The sequence below is a fragment of the Erpetoichthys calabaricus genome, chromosome 14 (genome assembly GCF_900747795.2).
Source record: "Erpetoichthys calabaricus chromosome 14, fErpCal1.3, whole genome shotgun sequence".
Lineage (NCBI taxonomy): Eukaryota > Metazoa > Chordata > Cladistia > Polypteriformes > Polypteridae > Erpetoichthys > Erpetoichthys calabaricus.
The window spans coordinates 27,421,577-27,447,213 of NC_041407.2; the positions used below are offsets into that span (position 1 = coordinate 27,421,577).

The 25,637-nt window shown below is 40.7% G+C and overlaps 1 protein-coding gene across 4 annotated transcripts in view; it reads right to left on the bottom strand.

Moving 5' to 3' along the window:
• Nucleotides 1-19,100, bottom strand: part of LOC114664800 (septin-9-like) — a 40,943-nt gene extending 21,843 nt beyond the window's left edge. The window contains exons 1-3 of one of the 4 annotated variants that reach the window (XM_028819072.2): nucleotides 18,956-19,100; nucleotides 17,935-17,991; nucleotides 9,442-10,077 (exon numbers count right to left, since the gene is read on the bottom strand). In XM_028819072.2, coding sequence (XP_028674905.2) covers nucleotides 9,442-10,077; nucleotides 17,935-17,991; nucleotides 18,956-18,977 — 715 coding nt within the window. In that variant the 5' untranslated portion in view covers nucleotides 18,978-19,100. Of the gene's footprint in view, nucleotides 1-723; nucleotides 820-9,441; nucleotides 10,078-15,365; nucleotides 15,532-17,320; nucleotides 17,712-17,934; nucleotides 17,992-18,955 lie in introns of those variants that run through there. The other 3 variants (XM_028819075.2, XM_028819074.2, XM_028819076.2) reach the window with 3 other exon arrangements.
• Nucleotides 19,101-25,637: the final 6,537 nt, after the last annotated feature.

The following is a 25,637-nucleotide window of genomic DNA, read 5'->3' on the forward strand; positions in this document are numbered from 1 at the left end:
ACTTACAAATTCAGAAGAGGGGAAAGTATAAAGCTTTTTATCCAACCAATTCCTGCTTTTAATTGGACTCGAAAACAGGGTGTTACTTGCAGCTTTTACCCTTATCATGGTAATCCAAAATTTACAACGTTTTGTTCACTTTTTATAGGAATTAAACACATACTTTATACCGTGGGATGAATCAATTTTCGTAAATACGCTTGCTCTGTATTCTGCCTTACTTTAAAATAGCTTGGTTATTTAGGTAATTGCTAGCTAATGAGCTCACGGATGGACGAGACAGTTATGGAGCGGCAACTCATTAGTACTTATTTCATTTTTACCTTTGTCTGGTTGGCTCGTTTTTTAAAGAATGATCAATATTTCGCAATGGAAGAATTATGGTTTTTGATATGAGCTGGCAAGAATGAGTTTTTTTTTTTTTTAAAAAAGCACTTTTTCTTTCTGTACGTATTTTCATTAGCAGCTAAAAAGATCAATACTAGATGTTCTCTTACAATAATTAGATACAGTATCCTGGAGTAGGTCCCCTACACTTCCACAAAAACCCTATCCTTACACCTCTAAGCGAAGCTACTTGAATGATAACAGCAAACAATTCTGAGCTCTGGAAACGTGACTCCTACCTGCACAGGGCTGTTAACTATAAAACAGTCACTCTGTGTCTGCACTAGCTTCTCCCTCACTTATTAAATGTGATGATAAGAAAATAACTCCAACTACCTCTGCTGATCTTCTGGCCAGCTCTCCACTCTCAACTCAGAACCGCTAAACTTGCGCTTAATGGGGAGCGCGCGCGAACGGGGCACACTTCTTTACTGGGCGAAGGCTCCGCCCACGGGACAGATTATTTGAAGGAACACACTGCTGCGGGGCGCAGTTTAGAAAAAACGACGTCACAGAGTGCGCAGTCATTTTCACGGATTGAACGCTGCTGCCAGAAGCGCCTATCTAGTGCGAAACACATTACATCTGGTTTTCAAATCATTTTTTGCATTAAAATTGTACAGAAGCAGCGAGGCTGAATTATCAATGTTATCGCTCTCTGAAAAGGTTGAGAGCTGACTTCTTAGGGATTAAGATCAGAAAAGCAGCCGCTATCACATAAGTGGGTGGGGCCACCTGCACACTTTGAGCCACTTAGCAAAAAGAGTTCTTTAGACAGGCATGAACAACATCCAATCAGTGTTTACTTAGAGTGGGCGGGAACTCCCATGTCCAATCGTGGTCTAAACACTGATTCCTATTTTACATTACACATTGTCTAGTTCACAAATAAGCCCACTACAATCAGCTGAAAACGTTGTCAAAAAATATGTTCGGAAGACTCCAGTCAAGTCAAGAAAACCAACTCGTAAGGTATAGTACAGTATACCCTCAATATCAACATAAATTTAAGGATAGGTATAAATTAAATCCAGCAAGGTTAAACAAATATCAACAGAAGGGAACAGAATTACTTGTGCATGCGAGTGGCATCATTCTCATGCAAGCTGTAGGAAACGTTTGCTTTCTGGAAAGAATATCAGGCACATTTTAGGCACAAGCCCAGGACTGACCTCAGTCTATCGCAATGCACATTCATACACATACCTTTTTATTCCATTACTGGATACTGTAGAGGGATGGATTGGAACAGCAGTGCTTTAACGTGCTCAGCAGGGGCGGACTTGTGGGGGGTGGTTGAACCATTGTTCAGGCCCCACCTAGCTGTTCTGAGGGTACCATGGAAAAACTTAGTATGCAATGTCAAAGCTTAGTACTGTAGTTGCTTAAACTTGAACTGGCACTAAACAAGAATGACGAGTAGTGTGAGAACATCAAGAGTGTGCAATAGGCTTATGGATAGCCAGAAAAAGACAAAGAAGCAGCATCTGAGATTAAGAGTGACATATACTGTATTTTCAGTGGCATGCAAAAGTTTGGACACCTTTGCTTAAAATGTCTGTTACTGTGAATAGTTAAGTTAGCAGAACATGAACTGATCACCAAAAGGCATAAAGTTAAAGATGACACATTTCTTTTCAGCATTTTTTGCAAGATTAGTGTATTGTTTTTGTTTTGAACAATTTTACAGTGAAAAAAAGGAAAGGAGCACCATGCAAATGTTTGGGCACCTCGAGATAATTTTCCCAAGGTGGTCTCAGACCTTAATTAGCTCAATACAGCTATAGCTTATTCACAGTCATTGTTAGGAAACCCCAGGTGATGCAAATTGCAAGATGTATAAGTTCTCTGACTCTTCAAAATTTGTCCCCACAATTAGCAGCCATGGGCTCTAAGCAGCTGCCTAGAGCTCTGAAAAATGAAGTCATTGAAGCTCATAAAGCAGGAGAAGGCTATAAGAAGATAGGAAAGCATTTTCAGGTAACTGTTTCCTTAGTTTGTAATGTTATTAAGAAATGGCAGTTAACAAGAATGGAGAAGGTCAAGTTGAGGTCTTAAAGATCAAGAAAACTTTCTGCAATAAGTGCTCGTTGGATTGCTAGAAAGGCAAATAAAAACCATTATTTGACTACAAAAGATTTTCTGGGAAATTTCGTCTTCAACTGTTAAGCATGGGAGTGGATTGATCACACTTTGGTCTTGTGTTGCAGCCAGTGGCGCAGGGAACATGTCATGGTAGAGGGAAAAATGGATTCAAATAAATACCGGCAAATTGTGGAAGCAAACATCACACCATCTGTAAAAAAAAAGTCTAAGTTAAAATGAGGATGGCTCCTAGAACAAGATACTGATCTGAAACACACCTCAAAATCTACAATGGAATACCTCAAGAGGAGCAAGCTGACAGTTTTGCCATGGCCCTCACAGTCTCTTGACTAAAAAATCATTGAAAACCTGTGGATAGATCTCAAAAGAGCAGGGCATGCAGGATAGCCCAAAAATCTTGCAGAATTAGAAGTCTTTTGCAAGAAGGAATGGGTGGCAATACCCTAAAAGTAAGAAATTAAAGACAGCTGGCTATAAAAACTGGTTACAAGCTGTGATACTTGCCAAAAGTAGGAGGGTTTACTAAGTACTGACCATGTCAGGTGCCCAAACTTTTCTTCAGGCCCTTTTCATTTTTTTGGTGTTTTGTACCTGTGAATGATGAGAATAAAAATGTAATCTTGCTTAAAATATAAACAATTGTGCCCTGTTTAACTTTGTGTCTTTTGGTGATCAGTTCATCTTCTGCTCATTTAACTATTCACAGTAATGGACATTTTAAGCAAGTGTGCCCAAACGTTTTCATGTCACTAAAAATATGCACTAATTATTAAGAACACCTGTACCCTGCTTGTCAATGTAATTATCTAATCATCTGGCAGTAGCACAGATCATGTAGATAAAGGTCAGGAGCTTCAATAAATTCTCATATCAAACACCAGAATAGAGAAAAAGTGTAATCTTAGTGATTTCAACTGTGGCATGATTGTTAGTGGCATATAGACATACAGACTGGATTAATCATTTCTGTAACCACTGATCTCCCTGGATTGTTACCCACAACAGTCTTTAGAATTTATACTCAGAATGGTACAAAAACAGAGAGGCTCAGAACCACTTTGTTACAACTGTGGTGATCAGAACAGCATCTCAGAGGGCAAATATCGAACCTTGAGGTGGATGGGCTACAACTGCAGAAGAACATGTTGGGTTCCACTCCTGTCTGACAAGAACAGAAATCCGAAGATGCAGAGGGCTCAGTCTCACCAAAAGTGAAAAGCTAAAGACTTGAAAAATGTAGCCTGGTCTGATGAATCTCGATTTCCGATGAGACATACAGGTTGTAGGTTCAGAATTTGGTACCAGCAGTATGAATCCATACAACCAAACCTCCTTGTGTCTAGTCCTGGCTGGTGGTGGTGTAAGGGTGTGGGGAATGTTGTCTAGGCACACTTAAGTCTGTTATTACCAATCAGTTATTACATGACTGTCACATTTGCATATTACTGCTGTCCATGTGCATCCGTTCATGACCACAATTTGCCCATCTTCTAATGACTAGTTCCAGCCTGATAATGCACCGTGTCACAAAGCAGATGTCACTTCAAATTGATTTTATAAACATGACAATGAGTTCAGTGCTCTTCAGTGGCATATCCAAATCCAATAAAACACCTTTGGGATGAGGTAGAATGGGAGATCTGCAGCATGAATGTGCAGCTGACAAATTTGCAGAAATTGTATGATGCAGTCATATCAACATGGACCAGAATCTCAAAGAAATTTTTCCAACATGTTATGGAATCCATGTCACGAAGAGAGCAAAAGGAGGCACTACATAGTATTACAATAATTTACTCAGTGAGTGTATATTCATATTTATTTGTAGAGATGTAGAGAGAGAGAATATGAAATGTCTAAGCTTAAAATTATACTTGAAGCCATCAGAGCACAGTATGCCATTTCAAATATTAATAACAAATAGGGTCTGATTTTTTATCTCTCTATTGTAAGGGAGGGAGAAGGAGGGCAAGTATTTAAAGACATTATTATGGCACCATATTATTTTCACAATATAAGGTATTTTCAGGTATTAAGGTAACAATAAGAAAGCAATGAAAACAATAAATAAGTTAAAACATTAAATAAATATAAAATTTCATCAGCAAGTTTAGTTTTTCATCAATTTGCAGACTTGAGACTCAGTTTTTTTTAAGATGCCAAGAAATGTCTTCTAATGTTCAGTAGAGATACAGCCAGGTGAACCACTGCACTATGCTTGTATTGTTTTATACCGAATGATCTTTCCAAACCATAAGTGATTTGTCAACAACAGCATTCTGCTCAGGTATGTAAAGTGTAGAGAATCTCTTTATCTGTGCCTCATGTTTCAAGTATATTTCTTACCACTGTGAATAGTAACAAGTAACAAAATGCAAACGCCTGAGAAGTAAAGTGAAATGTTTTTCACTCATCATCTGTGGTCCATAAGGTGTTTCAAATAAAGATTTTTTTGACCAGTACATTTCAACTACAGGCTTTTGACTTAATAAGTGCAAAGAAAGTCACGACTGACATCAGACCACATGTGCACCCTGGAATTTTGTTTCAGTGTGTGCTGCTGTACACGTCTATTGGACTCAGTTAGAATTAATATAACATGCCATCATTTATGAACAGACTGACATTCTGATATGGATCCCCTATATCTTATACATCTCTGTTGCATCCTAAAAATCAGCAAACAGCTTCTTAGAAAGTTGTCCAACATTGTTGTGATGCACTTTCAAAAGTGGCATTGTAGTTTACATATGCCGTTGATGTTCATTTTTGATGTACTTTCACTATTACTGCATGATTAATCACTTTCTTAATCATGCCTTTATGCTCTGACAGCCTGTATGCTGCTCGCCCTGGTGCTGCAAATGCTGTTTTAATAGCCAACCTCCATTACTACCTGCAGTTCACTGCAGACGCTTAAACATGGGGATGACAGTTTGTGTTTGACTAACAGTTATATCAGGGATAAAGGTAAAAGGGTTAAAGAGAGTTAATGTTTCTTTGAAAAATAAAGAACAAATATTTTTCATACATCTTGATTAATTTCAGGTCCCCGGTAGCCCATGGGGCTATGGGCTACAGCCCAGGTTACCCTGTACAGAAATCCATCTGTTCTGTTTAATGTTAGGATGTGAGAGGAAACAAGAATACTGGGATAAATAAATATGTGAACTTAAAAAGAATGCATAAAGTCCACAGAGGCAGTAAGATGAAAGTAGGATTTGTAAGTCAGTTCTAAGCACTGTACCATTACTTCTTTGTTTAGCAAAACATAAATAAAACAAAGAAATACATGCATGAAACTGTTGTATGAGTATTACTTCTCATACTTCACTGACAATTACATATGCTGTATTCTCTTTTTGTAAAAGGAAAATTTACTGTAGCCACGGCTGGCTTTTGCCATGCAGCCATTGCTGCCATAATAGACTCCAGTCCATGGAAACCTGAGTTGGATTAATTAGTTTTGATAAATAGTAGATGAGCAAAAGGAAAAGAATACTAATTGGTAGACCAGAGAAGGTGAATGTTAAAAAACAGAGGCATACAGAATCCAGTCAATGAAGGTAAGCTTTGTATTCTGCTCCCTAGATGACTGATACGGAGGGTAGGCTTATGCAGTTTTATCTGGGACTTTAAACACTGGGTTATCGGTCTGATCTTGACCAATGCCACATTGTGTCGGTTAAGTATAAATCATGTATGAGAATACAATTATAGTATAGCTCTGGCTTGGTAAAACATCTGGGAATGGTGTTCATTATAAAGAAGCTGAATCAACTCTTTTTCTGAACCCACTTTAACCATTATACAGTTTTGGAGAGGAAAAGCCTGGCCGAGTAGTACTGGGTGTAAGACAGCAGCCAAATCGGGATTTGAATCCATCATAAGGCCCAAAACCACACTCACAGATCTTAAGAGGTGTGAAACAGCAGTACTAACTACCATGTCACCATGCTGCCACTTTAGTAAAATTTTCTATAAACTATTTTCTGTGAAATAAACTGTATTTTTTGTTTGTTTAAACATGCTTCATACTCCATGACCCCATAATGACAAAACTGTTTTAGAAAATGAATGGATCAATCAGTAGCGCTGCTACCTCGCAATTAGGAGACCCGGGTTAGCTTCCCGGGTCCTCCCTGTGTGGAGTTTGCATGTTCTCCCCGTGTCTGCGTGGGTTTCCTCTGGTTGCTCCTGTTTCCTCCCACAGTCCAAAGACATGCAGGTTAGGTGGATTGGCAATTCTAAATTATCCCTAGTGTGTGCTTGGTGTGTGTGTGTGTGTGCGCATTCTGTGTTGGGCTGGCGCCCTTCCCAGAGTTTGTTTCCTGCCTTGCACCCTGTGTTGGCTGGGATTGGGTCCAGCAGACCCCCGTGACCCTGTAGTTAGGATATAGCGGGTTGGATAATGGATGGATTAATCAGTGTATTGCATTATGTTGCCTAATTCATAGTATGTACTGCTAATATTTAGTGTGAAGTTAAATGCATGCTTAAAATATTATATGAAATGTCCATTTCAACTAAACATATGTTCCTGGTGGATTCCCATAGTAAAACAGATTTGTTTTACACTGCCACAGAAGCTGAAGGGAAGAGCTTAACATTATGCTGTTTGGTGGGTGGATATATGTTTGCATCCTAGCTGTGAACATACAGAGCTACAGCATGCAAAGCACAGAAGACTTTAAAATCTTTAAAAATTAAATATACTAAAAATGTGTATATTAATGAAAGTGAAATATATACAGTGGTGGGTAAACATAGATTTACAGTTGTGAGTATGCAAAATATAGAGTTTATTCTTGTAGTATTATTAATTTATTAATTGTTGTATTATTTATTTGCATTGTCTGTCTTGTTTGTCTTCCTCTTCTTCTTATGATTATTGTTATTAGCAAGTAGACTACAAGAATGTATAAATAATGAAGGCTGGCAATTTGAGCACTTATGAGATGATATCTAATTGCACTGCCATTGTGACATTCTTTTGAGTTACTAAAGCTAATGAAGCTATTGAGTTAATAAAGCTACAGCAATAATCATAACCTGCATGTCTTTTTCCATTTGCACAACTGTAATCCTACTTTTGCCCCCCCCTATATATGCATTTAGTTTCAGGTTTCAGACACCAGAAAACCATCTTCTTCTTCTTCTTCTTCTTCTTCTTCTTCTTCTTCTTCTTTCGGCTGCTCCCGTTAAGGGCTGCCACATTGGAAATTGTTGTCCGCATATTGATTTGGCAAAATTTTACGCTGGATACCCTTCCTAACGTAACCCTCCCCATTTACTATGACCAAATGAAAATACTAGAAACAGCATGACATCAACTTTAATAAATTGTATGATGCTCATTGTGAACATTGCGACCCGGCATATCTACTCTACAAAAAAAAAACAACAAGACTACCAGTTTCATATAAACTTAACTATAAAAATGTTAATAAAACTCTTAGAGATTATAACCATGTGATTAACTGAGAGATGATTGCACTTTCCAAAGTTTACACATATAAATGACCACTTCAACTTTGAATAAAATCAAAAGTGCTTTATCTATCAAGTGTTTACATTTTCAGATTCAACACCACAGGAATAATGCAAAGGAGGGCTTTTGATGCAGTACACCTGGATTTGATCTCTGGCTAGAATACTCTGTGTATAGAGATGGTGTACCTCTGCTCTTGTGGCTGATGTTCATAGAATAGGCCACAGCTTTCTACAACTGTGTAATGGAAAAGGCAGCTTTGGAAGGATGAAAAACTTAGGTAAGATTTATCGGTTTCCTTGTTTTGAAAAGTTTGTTGTCCTACTTGCAAAGGATTGAGTATATTATCTTAGTAAAATCATCATTGGAACCAGCCTATGAAATGAGTGCTGTCGAAAGCATTCTAAGCCAGTGGATTGCTAAGGTTAAGGGGACTCAGTGCTCACGGACAAGCTGATGCATGTTTAAAGATGTCTTGCAACTTGATCATGGGAAAGGCACTATATAAATCAAATGTATTATATTTATTATTATTAACTCTTAAAAATGAGTGTGTTTCACCTGGGTGAATGGCTGAGTTGCCTGTATAAGATTGAGCATTTTGTCCCATGGGTGCCTAAAAGACAGAGGCAATGGTTGAGAGAAACAGGTGTTCAATCCATATCAGTCCAATGACCTCTCGGCAAAGTCTTGAATACAGATGGATTCCCAGCAACATAAAGAGCTTGAATTGTGACAAATAACCTGTATCTGAGCCAAAAATAATTTGTCACTTTAAACTGCGGTGCAGTTTTACTGGTGTTAAAGGTGAAAGGGCTATGAAAGGCTGGACCATATCCCCTGTTGATGTAAGGCTGAAGGAAGGAAGGAAGTATCACGTCACCAGGTTCTAAAGGTCACATTTGCAAAGTGGCAGTTACCTCTTCCTCCTGTTCCAGAGTGCTCTGCGTGTGTAGGAAACATAAATATGTATACTAGTAATGGGATTGCTGAGTACTCCTTCTCTGCCGGCTATGAAACACTGAAGCTATTGTTTCTTGCCCTAATGTCTGCCGACATGCCCCAAAAATGTTTCCCTGAACACTGACACAACCATCTGCATAAGCCACCAATTTTTTGCTACATATGCAGGGTAGTCTTGATCGTGTCCTGCTTTTTTCTTCACTGTAGAAACTTTCACTCATTCCTGTGTCACTTGCTTAGGTTTGTTTGGGTGCATATGACACTGCCAAAGACACACATTTTTTTTTCTGTGAAATTCTTACGCACAGCTTTACATGCACACGCATACGAAGAACACTAGATTTTGAGGACAGCATCACTTCATGCCCCTAAAGTCATTATCAGTATGAGAAGCAGAGCACATTGGGAGCACCCAGTGATCAAATATAGCCCCTTAATATCAAGCCAACAGATGAAGACCCAGTGAAGCAATACATGCTAATCTGGATACTCACCCACAGGGGTCTCGGTGCCGAGGACCTGTGTCTTTGACTCTGGATGGACCTGCTGGATGTTCCCTTCTGTATGGTTACTGTTCTCTATTGTTCTGGCTGATGCAGAGGTTTCTGTGGGTCGGCTCACAGATATTTCACTGCTTCGTGGGGCCAAATCACCTGCCGAGGCTGTTGCTGTCAGCTCAACCTTTCTCATGGGAGGTTCTGGGATTCTGTTCAGAGGTGGCTCAGTCCGTCTCAGTACAGAGTCACCTGTTTTGCAAGTGCTGATCTCAACCCGCTTCTGCAGCACTTCTGGAGATCTGTGCGTCTGTACCTCTGGCCTCCGAAGCCCAAATCTGGAGATGGATGTTGTGGATGTTTCTACTGGTTTGGTAGACATATCAATGGAAACCTCTGTCCTTCGAGAGACTGGCTCTGCAAGACGGGGACTGGTCAGCTCTACCCTCTTAAGGCTGCTTTTGGGGGATCTCTGGCTGGACAGTTCAGAAGGTTTGAAGGGCAGATCAGAGTTTGGGGATCTTTGCACAGAAGTAGACAGAGCCGAGCGAAAGTTTGGATGGGGCATTCTTCTTGGGGGAGCAGAAGGATGTGTTGATGTGTCAGCCTCCTCCACCTCAAAAGATCTCTTTAGAGCTAGATAAAGTAAGAATAGAAAAAAGTGGTTTGTATCACTTGGACCATGATCAGCTGTTTATCTTCTTTCTATTGGCAATGGATAAGGGTCAAAGATAAAAAGGATTGCCTGAGACCCATGAGCAATCAAAGCAGGGTTCAAAATTCTTACAGTGAACAGTTTCAGCTTGCAGTGACTGCAGGCCTAAACATCAGCCTTGAAACTGGGAGGCCTTATTGGGGATAAGGCGCGCCTGCTTGTCTTGGCACAAGCCCTCAAATGCTCTTCCAAGACTTAGCAAATGAAAGCCAGACCTCCAAAGTCCCGCCCATGAATGGCTCCCTGAGCCTCAGAAACTTGACTCTCTTTCTCCCCTGCGCTCTCTCTCTTTCTCTCTTTTTGTCTTACAGCCATCAGACTCTAAACCAACAATCCCAATCCAGTAACACCTGGCTTTCTCTTTGCTAATGCAGCTCTGTCTCCTTCCCCCTTTTATGGTCCATAAACGTTCATGTCATATACAGCTCTGCTTAAACAGATGTTTAGATGTTTTGTCATTTCTATCCCTGTCTTGTTGTTCCATTGGTAATGCTCCTTTATGTCTTTCCATACTTTCTCAGTGCTAATCCTCTCCCACATAAGGCACTGTATCATTTAATTTTCATTATAGTCACTGTTGCTCTTAGACGTCCTCTTGATTGCCCACTTCAGTCACTGTCCTTCCCAGGTCCAATACTGTCCTACTTCAATCACTGTCTTACTGCTTGGCAGTCAGCTGCTGTCTATGGCTGTTTTCAAAAGTTCTGTTTCTCATGACTAACCCTGCTTATGGCTATATCTGGCCTTGCTTGTATTAAAATGGCATGTTTTTGTTGCTGTACTTATCTACATTCACAAGGACATTGCTTATGTCTGACAGGCCTATATCCAGTTGCCCTGTGGCAGAGGTTTATATTGCTGTCATTTAAAAAGGCATGCAACAAAGCTGACCCTGACTGCACTCGCACTATTCCTATCAGTCTTGACTATGTTCAGAGGATCTATATGAGTGTCCATGTCTGACTATTTTCACAGGGCCTGTGTATGACAAACCACTAGGAATATTCTACTGGTAACTAATTGTGGCCAGTGTACTGTTTTATTTTGAGGTCTTCAGCAGGAGTGGCATCATCATAGAGGATGCCAAATGCCTGAACAAACTGATAAGGACCACTGCATTTAAGGACTCTCCCTGGATTAAATGGAGGCGCTAGGAGAAAAGCTGAAGATAAACAATATTCTATTCTATTCTATTCTATTATACGTATATTATATTATATTAAAGGACATCATGGTTAATGTTGCACATTCTCTACATAAAGTGTTGTCCAGGAGCACTTTCATTCACTTACTCGTTCCACCATGGTGTGCTGACAGGTACTACAAGGATCTTTTTGCCTAAAGCCATCAGTCTATGTTATGCATATTCCAATCTATCTATCTCTTTACTCATATGTAACAAGATCTTAAAATACAGTTCTTTGGGTCTTCATGATACTTATAAGGCATCGGTAATGTGTTTATTTATCTCAGTAATGTGACAACAACACAACGTCACTTTAGAGTGGTCAGAGGTGGCTTCACTGAGACACAGTTCTCTTGATATTATATATTCAGTATAAGACCTGTGAATCCTTCATATTTACAAACCATTTTACCAGATACGCCACACTGCACAGAGATGAATAACCTATCTACTGATGATTTATAAGTGTCATGAAGACCAGAAGAAGCCTTTGTTAAGGTTTTGTTACACGAAAGTAAATGTGTAATAGATGCATTTTTGCAATACCTAAACTAAAGTGTTACCCATCTTTTTATTATATAGTATAGTGCTTACAGCTCTGGGTCTTGCATATATGCATAATATCATCTCTATAATAATTTTGTTCTGTATTTGTATTCTGTTTTACTGGTGGAGCAAATGAAAATCTTCAGGGTGCAGCAAAGTACTATCTATCTATCTATCTATCTATCTATCTATCTATCTATCTATCTATCTATCTATCTATCTATCTATCTATCTATCTATCTATCTATCTATCTATCTATCTATCTATCTATCTATCTATCTATCTATCTATCTATCTATCTATCTACATGAATTCAGATTTTGGTCAGTTTGTGATATTCATTTCCTTCACACTTTACATGCCTAAGAGGATTCATTCAAGTGACTAAACTAGGCCTCTGCTTACAATAGCTCTCAGAAAGCCTGATCCTGAGTGTATCCAGTGGACCTGTGCTAGAAGATAACTCGGTTTACATTCAGTTTGCATTCAGAAAGACTGCACATTCATCTTACCGTGACTCCATTTAGTGAGCCCATTTCACTGACTAGCCTCACTGTATTCAGAGATTGACTCCACTTAAATTCAATGGCATTATACTTACAAATGGCCATATCAGTTTTCAAAAGATGTGTTCCAGCCACTGACACCATCTATATTCAGACTTCCTTTTCTTAAAGGAACATTACCTTTTATTTATGGAGTTTCATTTGCATTCATATTGACAGTGCCTGTGTATCATCTGAATTTTAGAATAGCTATAACATGTTTTCTCATTAGTCATTCCTGATACTGATCCCTTCTGAGAGTTTGTACCAGCTACTAACTAAGGGTCTGTGACAGCAAATAACCATCCCCATTTTCAGATTTCTGATCTCTCTCAAAAAATTACTAATCTCTGTATTCAAAATGGCAGTGCCAAGGCTCAGAGTACTTACATGGAGACTTTGGCTTTTAGAAACCCACACTGTATTCAAATTGACTGTATTCTGATTGCATATGCCAGTTTGTATTCAGGGAGTCTTCAACTTTCTGTATTCAGATGTGAACTAGAATATACCAGTCCTGCCAGAGTTCAGTAAACTATAATAGTACTTGATAATCTACTCTTTTTGATAACAGAAAGTGAGCATCCTTGTATTTAGAATGCCTGTGCCACTAACCGATAGTGTCTGAATTCAAAGAGCTTGTATTGCCACATACACATCTATTGTATTTACATGGAATATCACCAAGGCTTACCATAACAGTATTCAGTGGACATATTACAACAACATTACTTGTGCCAGTAACTGAACCTGACAGGATTCATATTGCATGTACCAGTGACTGACCTTGTCTAAATACAGGGGACCGTTCCCAGGAACAGAATCTTTTTGTATTTAGATTAACTATACCCAAAGATTGGTCACCCCTGTTTTTATAGGGTCTAAGTCTGGCATTATCTGCATTAAATATGTTAGTGACTGACCTTGCCTGAATATAGAGGACCTTTAATAGAAATATACACTCATTGTCTTCATAATGGCAGTTTTAAAGGCTAATCCTGACTGTATGCTGATGGCCTGAACCTAACTGTATTGGTACTTCCTGTGCAAGTCACAGATGTTACCTGACTTCAGGTGTCCTTTTTACGGAGCCTGACCCTCCCTGTTTCGGCTATACTGAAGGCTGATCTGTACATATTCAAAAGGACTGAACTGAACTCTGTTCAGAATACATATAGCTATGACTAACTTGACTTGAGTTCAAGGAACTTTGCCAGGAGTTGACTTTTCTTAAATTCATATTGCTCACTTGAAAGACTGATATAGCCTACACTAAGACTGCAAGCACTAATGAGTGACCCCCTGTGTATTCATGGGACTTGTATCAGCAGTTACTTCTCCCTTTTTGTAGTATTCTAATGGTTTTACTTTATAACATTGCCAATGACTATCCATTCCTTTATTTTCTGTGCTTGTAGTAGGATATGACTGACTACACTACTGACCAGACATGATTGTATTGAAATTGCTTGTGCCAGTGACTATACCTGCCTGAATTCAGGATGATTGAACACAAATGTATACAACATCAGCATTCAGCAGGGTATATTATAGTCTGTGCCAGCAGCAGAAGCTCACAATATCTGGCTTGCCAATTCCAGTTGTTGATTTTTTTGGCATTCAGGACTTATTTTTCTAGGGCTAACACTTCTCTTATTCATATTTGCTGTACAAAAAGACTGCTGTTATGTGTATTCATAGTCAAAAGAGATGAAGATGATCATGTTTAGAATACATGTGCTAGCAATTGAGTTTAGGGCCGCTACACGGTGACTAAATATTTCATTTTGACTAACAAAAGAGTGACCTTGCCAACCGTCTGACTACATGTGCCAATGAGTACCATGTGTATATTCCTTCAGTGTATACTAGCAATTGTCTCTTCTTTTCATCAGTATTTTTGTGTTGCTTATTATTAACTAATTCCTCATGCCAATGACTGACCATGCCTTTATTCAGCAAAAGTCTATCAATGCCTGAAGGTCACTCTATTGATTGAACCTGAATTTATTCATATTGTCCATGCCAGAGACGGACAATGCTCAAATTCAATGGGCTTGAATACACATGCTTGCCATGCCAGAATTCATGGTGCCTTTCATAAGCTGTGCCAGCAACAGAACCTGTCAGTATTTGGAACGGATGTGCCAGTTACTGCATTTTCCTTGTCTACATTCAGGGTTCCTTTATGAGGAGACAATCGTCTCAGAATTCACATCTATTGTACCGGTGTGAGTGAACCTGATTTTTCTCAGATTGTTTATACTAGAGGCTAACTTTACCTGATTTCAGGAAGATTGGATCAGCAACTGATCATCTCTAAATTCACACTTGATGTGCCAAAATACTGGTTCTATCTACATTCACATAATGTATATCAGCAACTGATTTCAGTGCAAGAAGCTGAAATAACTTTATTCAGATCATGGGTACAAGCGTCTGATCCTGCCTGCAGTTATGTTACTGGATCCTATGATTGAACCCTGCTGTTTTTAAAGTGCAGTGGTCAGTGAGTTACCCACACAAGAGTTTTCCTCATCTAGCCACGGACACCAATTGCATTGGCACGACCTTCACTTAGGTTTTAAATATTGGCGACTGACCATGCTTACATTCAGAAGGCCTGTTCTATGAAAAAAAAAGATGATCCTGCTGGGTTTCAGGGGGCTTTAGATATTCACTTTAAAAGATTTCTATGTGAATGTCAATGACCATGCATGAAAATAGCAAGGACCAAGTAAACAAACTTCTGGAGACACAAAAAGTCACCAGAGCATGCCAGTGCAGGCCAGTATCTCCGGAGCGCCCCTCCAAGTTGAAAAAGCTGCTAAGAGACACAACTGCTCCGAGTCCCTGCGAGCGGCCCGCCCTCCACCTCCCACTGCTATGCAAGACTTCAGAGAAATGAGAGAGTTAAAGGGCAGCACAAACCTTCAAAGTCTGATATAATTCCTTCCAAGTGAGCGTTAACTGTGGAGTCGGACATCTCTGAAAAGCTTCGGTGGGCAAATCCCAAAATAGGAAGGAGAGGCCCCTGCCAGCGTTGCTTCCTAAAGGGCCGAGTCAGTTTAGCTGCTGAGAGCTGAGCAGAATGACTCTTCCCTCCCACCCCCACCCTGTCTCAGGAGGGCCACATGGTTCAAGTGAGCTGGCCAGTGGCAGGAAAAGTTGCCTGTCAAAGCAAAGCGGTGCAGCTACAAAGACGTAGTGTGCAGCCAGCGCTGACAGGACGTGGGGGAGGGACCCCTTTGCTTTGCCTTTACTTTTCTTCTGCTTTTCCAACAAACGGATCCAATTTCAGTGGCTCCCATCCCCCGCTGGCCTGCACATTTCTCTTTGCCTCTTCTTCCCTTTCCGTCTTGCTGTCTCTTCAAACTGCTGTTGTAAATTCCCTTTTTATATAGCACAGGGAAGACACTTTATAGGGAATTTTCCAGCCCCTGAAATTACATGGCAGTGGGTCCTGCAGACAGGGGGTCATTGACCTTTGTACCCTAGTGACAATGGACAATATTGAAGAAAGAAAAACAGCAGCATGAGTTGCTCGGTACTGGACATCCATCAGTTGGAATAATACAAATATAGGATCTAGTTTGGGAAGTACGTGGGTCAAAACGGAGAGCAGGGACAGCCTGCATGCCTTACGATCAAATGTTGACTTAGAGAGATGGTGCCTAGAAATTGATCTGATGTTTATATAAACCACTATTACATTTGGCAAAGAAGCCATTCCCTTCTGTTGGTGCTAATTTAATGAAAGGGCATCCCAGGACACCTCCCAACACTGGCAAAAAGACAATCATGTCTAAAGTGAGAACTTTTCCAGATCTCAAAGTGACATTGCAATCAGTTACAGCTTGCGTAAATCTGACTGATGCAGGCTGCCACATGAATAGAGGGTACGTCTCTGTGGGAACATAAGCCACAGGTGGAAAAAGAGAGAATGGGGTATCTCTCTGTGAAGCCCACCAGAGGCATCTTTCTTCCCTTTTTTGCTGTGACTTTGTCTGACATAAAGTTTAGCAGATGTTGCCATCTTGTGGCTAAGAAGAGCTTCTATATTACCAAGCCGACTCTGTGGTCATAGTCATAAATCACACCAGCAGAGAAGCATTTAAGCTCAAGATTCTTTCAAAATGTAAGTACCTCTGCCAGTTCACCCAGCATGGTCTGTGTAGCAAAGGAAAAAGAAACAATTCCATGAAATGAGCTACGAGATCCTTAAAAACTGTCACTTTCAAATTTTTCCAGATTAGGTGAGTGAAACGTAAATTTACCATAATTTTTATAGCTACATTGTTTTCATATTTTGGAACCCTCTAGCAACAGCCACAACAAAAAACACAAGCAGCTAGCATAATTAGAACAATTCTCTGAGATCATGCAATAAAAAAGTCCTGTGTTCTCTAGTCAGCTGGCAAAAACAGTGCCACAGATTGCATCCTACTGTGTGTTTGTTTCATGTTGCTCTTCCCCTCCTCTTGATCTAACTATCTATACCTCCAAAGTCCCAAAATCTAATGCCTTGGCATGATTTGTCATCTCCATGTTTCCAGCACAGCATTGTGAATTGGGTAGCATTACTGGGAGCGACATGCCACACATCTAAATTACTTTTCACCATGGGTGCTGTAGAACCTGGCAAAGGGACTGAACATGAGAAAAAAAAGCCACGTGTGCTTTACTACTTCCTGTCCTTAAGCATGCAGACATGTGTAGGGTGGAGTACGGTAAGCGACAATGTACTTACTCCCAGGAAGAAGTGTGTCTGGAAAGCTGTTGCTTCTCTTGGCCAGTTGTGGTGCATTAGAGAACCCTGAAGAAGACTCATCCCACCCTGTTTCATTCCAACCCCAAAACAAGTGCAACGGCCCGCTTTCACTTACCTGCAATGCGCTCCCCCTCCATAGCTGTGAGCTGTGAGCGTCATGTGAGGGTCGTCTCTGCCCCAGCCCCTCTCTCCCTCTCTCTCTCTCTCTTTCTCTACTTCTCTTTTTCTCCTAGTTTCACTCTTATACTCTTCTTCTCTCCCACAATTCTCTTTTCCAGTCTCTTGGAGCCTCTTTCCTTCACTCACTACCAATCTCTCTTTCCCATTCTCTTCCAGCCTTCCTCTCCACTAGTTACTTTTTCACAGTCTCTCTCTTACTCACTTTTTCTCCTTCTTTCCCTCGCTCCCAGTCTCTCACTCAGTCTAATTTTTTCAATCTGTGCTGATGATGACGGCACCCGGAGAAACCACACGCCCATGTGCTGGTCATATGGGCTTGCTGCTTTTCCTCCCATTGCTGACACTAAAGCTGCATTGTGTGTCTGGAATGGAAACTGGGACCATGTGACTAGAGCAGCGCAGCCCAGAATAACCTAATGTCTGCCACTGCCCCACCCCAGGATCCTAGACCCTATCTCTCTGCCCATCCTTCTTGCCATTCCAGGCACTGCTTTTTAAAAATTTTTTTATGGGAAGCTGATGGTCTCAGGCTGAAGGGACATCACTTACTGGGACTGGTCACTTGTGGCATCTTTCTGCTCCTTCCACTGGAAGCCCTTGGGATTCCTGCAAAAAGAATCAGGTCAGTTCACAGATGGCTAACACATTACAGCTACTCCAGTGCCCTGCTAATCTGACCCTTACTCTTTCCCAGTTACATCTAAGGTAAGAAGAGGGACACCTTGGTATTGGGGTGGGTAACTGGGGTCATCATTGTGGGTCTCTTTGTGTGGTAAGAGTCATTTATCCACCTTGCTTTACTGACCCACAACTCTTGCTACCTGCACTTTGAACCCTGATCCCACCCTTCACAATATCAGCAGGTCAAAAGAGGCTTAGACTAAATATTGACTTTCTAAGATGTAAACAGAGGTGGTGCCAGGCTCTCTGTACAGCACAAAGCCATTATGAAAATTTACGGGGTCTTGCAAGAAAAGAAGAGGCAGATGTAACAACTAATTTGAACATAAAATAAGTCACCTGAGGAGGAAGAGGAACAGGTTCTGCTGGTAAAATTGTTGGCTGGCACAGGAGAAGAAGGTTCTGACAGATAGCCAGCCAGCTCCTTACCTTCTCCTGGAAAAAAACACTTTGAAAGGCAGTACCTACCTGCATCCATTTTTGGCTTTTGATCTTGTAGCCCTCATGGCATGTCCATCTCAAATCACCTTATCAAGCAGCACTGTTTCTTGCGATCGTCAAGCCAATCTGCCAAGCACCCCTCTTTTACAACATCCTTGACCTGCCCCTGCCAACCCGCATCTGCCTTTGTGGTGATTGCAGATTTGCCAGCTGGCACCTGCCCCCTACACCATTCACATAGGTTTACCAAGCCATACATCTTTTACTTTCTCTCATACCACCTTGCAAAGCAGTGGCCAACACCTAAGCACCTTATGTCCCCTCAGCAACTGTCATGCACCCTTACATTTCTCACACATCTGCATCCTGTTCCTTCACCCCCTCACACCACCATGGCAATTAGCACCACATGCTATTTCACCAGATAGTCTACTGTATGCTGCCCCACCTGGGTACTCTGTTCTTCTCATTGCTGCTTGTGTTTTGAAGTTGCTCTGCCCTTCAGAGAGTTCCAGGCCTTGCTAACTCTGCACAAAGCCACCCCAAGCACTGCCTGACTGTCCCCGGCAGAACTTACTGTGCTCAGGCCAAAGTCCGAACTTCCGCGCCTGCGCTTATGTGTTTGTTGGGAAATGAAGGATGAGGAAATGGAATAAAGGTGGAGTGTTAGCCTGTAAGATGTATGGGCAAGCTGTGCCCTTAGACAATAGGGTGTGGTGCCGGTGTGGAGTAAGTTGCTGTGATGGCCACTTGTGGATCTGGTGCTGGGTAACATAGCAGAGCCCCCATGTTAATGGAGCTTCTGCTCCTTTCTCCTGTTACAGTACTCATCCGCATCCTTTCTTTTTCTCCTTTATTTAAATGTTAATCTCTTTTTTTGTCACAAATCTCGTGTTCCCCAGAAGATGCTCAAATGTTTTCATTTGTTCTCTCTCACAGCTCGCCTGTTGCCCCTCTATGACCCTATTCTTCCTTTTTAACTATCTTTATGAAAATGTTCTTGTTCTTTCTCAAAATTTGTCCTTACCTGTATGCAGATCTCTTGGTCTCTGAATGAATCCTCTCTGATTATTATATTGATTTGCCTTTCCTTTCCTGTAGATCACATTTTTTTTATATGCCATCTTTCTCTGTTGCAGTTTTTCTCTTATTTTTATGACATTTCACACTTTCATACCCTGTAGCTCTTCTGTTGTTCTTTCATAGCTCTGGTGTAGTTGGTCTCCATATATTTTGCAGAAACTCCCTTATAGGCCAGCTTTACTGCTGTAGCTCACTTCTTTATCGCTGATTGAGTTCATGTGACTCCACTTCCTGTCTCCTCTAGAACATTAGAACACTCTAGACGAGAACAGGCCATTCAGCCCAACAAAGCTCGCCAGTCCTTTCCACTTATTTCTTCCAAAAAAATGTCAAGTCGAGTTTTGAAAGTCCCCAACGTCTTAATGTCTACCACACTACTTGGTAGCTTATTCCAAGTGTCTATCGTTCTTTGTGTAAAGAAAAACTTCCTAACGTTTGTACGAAATTTACCCTTAACAAGTTTCCAACTGTGTCCCCGTGTTCTTGATAAACTCATTTTAAAATAACAGTCTCGATCCATTGTACTATCCATCCATCCATTAACCAACCCGCTATATCCTAACTACAGGGTCACGGGGGTCTTCTGGAGCCAATCTCAGCCAACACAGGGCGCAAGGCAGGAAACAAAACCTGGGCAGGGTGCCAGCCCACCGCAGGGCACGCACACACACACCGAGCACACACTCGGGACAATTTAGAATTGCTAATGCACCTAACCTGCATGTCTTTGGACTGTGGGGGGAAACCGGAGCACCCGGAGGAAACCCATGCAGACACGGGGAGAACATGTAAACTCCACACAGGGAGGATCCAGGAAGCGAACCCGGGTCTCCAAAATGCGAGGCAGCAGTGCTACAACTGCGCCACCATGCCACCCTCCTCTGTACTAATTCCCTTCAAAATTTTAAACATTTCAATCATGTCACCTCTTAATCTTCTTTTGCTTAAACTGTATAGGCTCTGCTCTTTTAATCTTTCCTCATAATTCAACCCCTGTAGCCTTGGAATCAGCCTAGTCGCTCTTCTCTGGACCTTTTCTAGTGCTGCTATGTCCTTTTTGTAGCCTGGAGACCAAAACTGCACACAGTACTCAAGATGATGCACACAATACTCTAGCTTTCTTAGTTGTCTCTTACTGCCTGTTCCTCTCCTGTACCTCATCTGTCATTCACTGTCTCTGGCTTGAAGCTCTCCTCTTGCTCTTTTGTTACTTTATATCCATTGGCATGGCGTACACTTCACTTCGTGGTCTACCCTTCACAATAGCAGAGATTGAGTCCCCAGAGAAAAAAACATTTATTTCAAACCTGCTTGCATCTCTGCTGAAGTGCATTTTACAGTAATTCACAAGAGCATTTTCCAGAAGTGACTTATTTTAGTAAAAATAAATGTGTTTGGGTCATGATCAGCATACGACTGGATGACTTCAGATGTGGATTATGTGACACTGTTAACGTGAGATTTTTTACATGGATGTTTTGATATTGTTTGCTGTTGTCCAATGTTGGTCATCACTGAGCTATTGTATGAGTAATCATTATATCATCGTTCTGCATAAAATATGAGATAAAATTTTTTTCTCAGCCATCACTACAAACTACATGGGGTAAACAATATATTAACAACTTTTAATTTCTGAGGGGAGTATTCCTTTAACTAGTGCTATTCAGTCTGTGTTACAGTTTTTTTATTCTCTGTGTTCTTTACAATAATGATAGTGAAACATTAGAGACTCCAGTGTTATTATATTCTTAATTATGTTTAAATACTGTATATGACTATTTGAGCCTGTTTCTAGGGTTGGTAGGTCACGCAACACATCCATATTGATATATTCATGGTCGTCTGCAGTGGGAAGGAAGAAGAAGCCTTTTCGATTGTGATCTTTAAATGACACTGGTAGCATTTTGCTAGCTCCCTCTTCCACTGATATTAGTGTAGATGTTACCTTTGGTAGTTTGGCAATGCCATGTTGTGGCAGTTGCTGGTTAGTGCATTTCTGAGCACTGCTTTGATTACTGATAGAACTCTTCTTATAAATGAGCTGTCCTATATACTGTAGATTTCAAGTAGTATAGAATCCACCAGCCTGTTGTCTATGACCCCACCTAACGCAACATACTAGTTTATTGCTATTTTGTGGCCTAAAAATACATAAATATTAATTTCTGTTTTTAAAAATCAAGTACATATTTTAGGGGTTAGCCTTGTGTTGGGCTGTTGAGTGGGGCCTTTGAGTATAAAGGCCCCCCAATTCCAGTGTGTATTGCTTCTTCTTATTACAGATTTTATTGTTTTTCACCCCCATCTTTCATTCCTGATTCAACTTTCTGTTGATATTCTTTGAATTCACCTTACTCTCATTCTGCTTCTCATCTCTTTCTCTGTCTGTACTGTTGTTTTCCAGCTGCTTTCTCATCACCTTTATGCAAACAGACACTCTCACTCCCTCTTTCCCACACATTCTATTTTATTGTTATTCTGAAAATTGCAGTTTTCTCTCCTCTAGTTTCTCTTTCTGCACTCCACTAGATCTCCTCTTGCTCACGGGCACATCCTCTTGTCTTTTCTTATTTCTTGGTTTCATATTCTCTTAACTTGAAACTGTGTGGCTAAGTGTAGGTCTATGCATGACTGTGGCTCCCTGTCTAGCATTGGTTCTTGCCTTGTTCTAAATTCTGCTGTGGACCCTGCCTTCTTGAACTTAGTAACAAATGGGTGGACATCTTCCTCCTCGCACTTGCTGTCTCACTTCCTTTTATGAGGTTCCTCTAATTTTTTTGTGCCGCTCTTTTTTTCTTTTGTACTTATCCATTCTTCTTTTTTCCACTCTTCCACAGAGCAGCTCTTGATTTACTACATGAAAATGGGGAGTGACACATTTGATTTCATGCAGCCAGCTTTTCCATCTTATCAAAAACATTTAATACAAAGAAGAACTCATTGAAGGGTCATGAGATCATAATGAGCTCCTGACTGGTAGCTTGGGGACATGAACACAAATGCAACGCTTTTCAGATATCAAGAACATCTAGCATAGGATGTCTATAGTGTCCTGGATAGTGAGGTATCAGAAGATTGTATTCAGGAGATCATGTGGCTCTGATGGGATCACACTGGTTTCTACAATGAGTGCCACTGGGTCCAAATCAGATGAGGATACAACTCCAGGATGAGTTGGGCACCCAAAGAATACACAGCAGTCTGGCCATCAAAAGAAACCTAAGAACAAAACTGATGGAAGTGTGTTTCTCCCTTGTAAACAGTTTCCCTAATTAAGCTGTTTGTGTTGATGTTTGTTATAAAAGGCACTATATAAAACAAGTGCATTTTTGATTATACAAAGATTAATAAAGATTGTCAAGTCCATCATCATGGCGATATTACCTCCACAGCCCTACACTCATTCACTTAGTATACCTTTCATGCCTTTCTCACTCTTCAGTCAAGGCTATGTTGGTGTCAATACTTAGTGATTCTGGGATATCTCAGCTATTTCCCTCTGGAATTAATTAAAGTTCTATCTATCTATCTATCTATCTATCTATCTATCTATCTATCTATCTATCTATCTATCTATCTATCTATCTATCTATCTATCTATCTATCTATCTATCTATCTATCTATCTATCTATCTATTTTAGCTGAATATACAAAGAGTTCTAGCAAGTGAGGGGCTCTCATGTACACAACTCAAGTAATATTACAGACTGCAAAATATTTCAGCCGTTATCTGGGGAATTTAAACTGTAGGGATGAAACATTAATACCCCATCTGTTGTCTGCTTAAATGGTCATATGATTCATCTTCTCTGAGCCAATGTGGAGCCTATGAAATGGTATGTTACAGCATGTCATCTGTGAGGAGGGAAAATGTGTCTAACTTTAGATGGAATTTAAGCCCATAGTATGGCAGATGCAGTTGTTGTTTAGTACTGCTAATGTTTGGTGGTGGTAATTGTGGCTGACCCTGGTACCTCACAGCTTCCAGGGACTTGGCATCAATTCTTATCTGGGTTACCATCTATATGGAGTTAGCATGTAATCTTTAGGGACTCACTGCCGGCTTAGTGTGAATGAATATGAATGGGTGTGCCCTGTGATTGGCTAATATAGGGTTGGCTCATGGCTTGTGCCAAAGCTGTGACCTGGGACCATGACGTGGATAAAGGGTTCAGAAATGGATGTATATATGGAATAATGCCAATGGTAGGCTGAGGCTTCTGTTCCACTGGTTTTGGCTGTTCCTTATTACACTGTGCTCAGCATGATACTAAGGAGGCCACACTTGAGAAAAATGGTGTATTTTTAAAACTAACGCACAAAGAAAGGGATGAACAAAGAGAAAATGCAACGTGCAAATACAGTAGGAAGGTGGCACCATGTATTGGCTAAGGCAATGGACTTTAAACTACTATATTTATGTTTGCATTTATTTGCTTTTTCCAAAGCAACTTACAAATGAGATCAACGTAATCAAGTAAACATCAGTGTGAGGGACTGTTTGGGAACAGGTATGACAGGACAAGGGTATAAAATTAATCATCACAAGTGAAGAGCTCAGAACAAAATACAAGTAAATATAATTCCATAGTTAAAAAACCTAAATGTTAGACAGAAATTCACCAAACAAGAAAGTCTTCAAACACTTCTTAAACACATTGAGGGACTTAGAATTCCAAATCGAGGTGGACAGCTTGTTCCACCAACTAGGAGATACACATGAAAGACACTGTTCATCAGCAGTCCTGAGTGGTCGAGAAGCAGTATAGTGAATCTGCAAGTCCAAGAGATCATTGTGATGTGGTCAATGAAGGACAGCAGGTCATCGATCACCGCTGAGGTTGCACAAGTCAAGCTGAACAGAGATGGGGTGCTAAATTAATGGACAATCTAGAATAACAAGAAGATCTGTCTTTGCCAGGTTTGCCTGCTGGAGATGGTGTTCCTTCATTGAGGTTGCAATAACACATGCAGAGATTCTAGTTGATACCTTGTGGTCCACTGGAGTTATAGCTGTGTATCATCGGTGTAATAAGATGATAGGACCTAGTGAGGAGGTATAAAGAGAGAAAAGAAGAGGACCCAGCATTGATTCTTGGGGCAGCACTGACCTCTGCATGGCATCACCAGATACCATTCATCAGCAGACCTGAGTGGTTGAGAAGGCTCCTAAGACCTCATAAGTCTCTCAATTTATATAGGTATGTAAGGATTTCAACTCAATGTGTGCTGCTACAGGGAGCCAGTCTAATGATATGAAAAGAGGAGTGATAAGTGTTTGCCCAACAGCAGCTTGGTGACACATGCTGCTACTCCTACCAGCAGAAAGTTGCAGTAGTCCAAATGTGACAAGACCAGAGCCTGCACCAGTATCCGTGCTGCATACTTTGTCAGATACAGTCCCATCTTGCAGATGTTGAACAGAGTGAATCTCCAAGGCCAGAGACCATTAAAACATGGTCAGTGAAAGACAGGTGGTTATTGCATATGGACTTGGAAGGTGTCAGCAATAATAAGCAGAGCTGAACAGAGATAAAGTGCTTAACAAACAGACAGCTGTGAAGAAGGCCTATCTTTACCAGGTTGAACTGGACATGATGCTTCTTCATCTAGGTTACTATATCAGAGAGACATGCAGAGAATCAAATTGATAAGGTGCTGTCTTGTGGAGGGAAGAACATATACAACTGTGTATCATTGTCATAACACTGATAAGAAAAACCATGGAAAGGCTGATAGGGCCAAGTGAGGAAGTGTATAGAGAGAAGATGAGAGGGCCCATCCTTTGGGCAGCCCCTTGGTTGCTTGGTGCACCCGTGACATTCTCACCTCACCAAGACACACAGTAGGATCTACCTAAGAGGTAGGACTCAAACCACCTGAGTGCAGTCCCAGTGATGCCAAGGTCAGATAAGGTGGTAAGGAGGATCTGAGGGTTAGCCATGTTGAAGACAGAGGAAAGAGCTAGCATGCCCTCCTTTGACTTACTGAGAAACATAAAACAAATCACTTAACCTACTTCTTCTCCAATTCTAAAAAAATC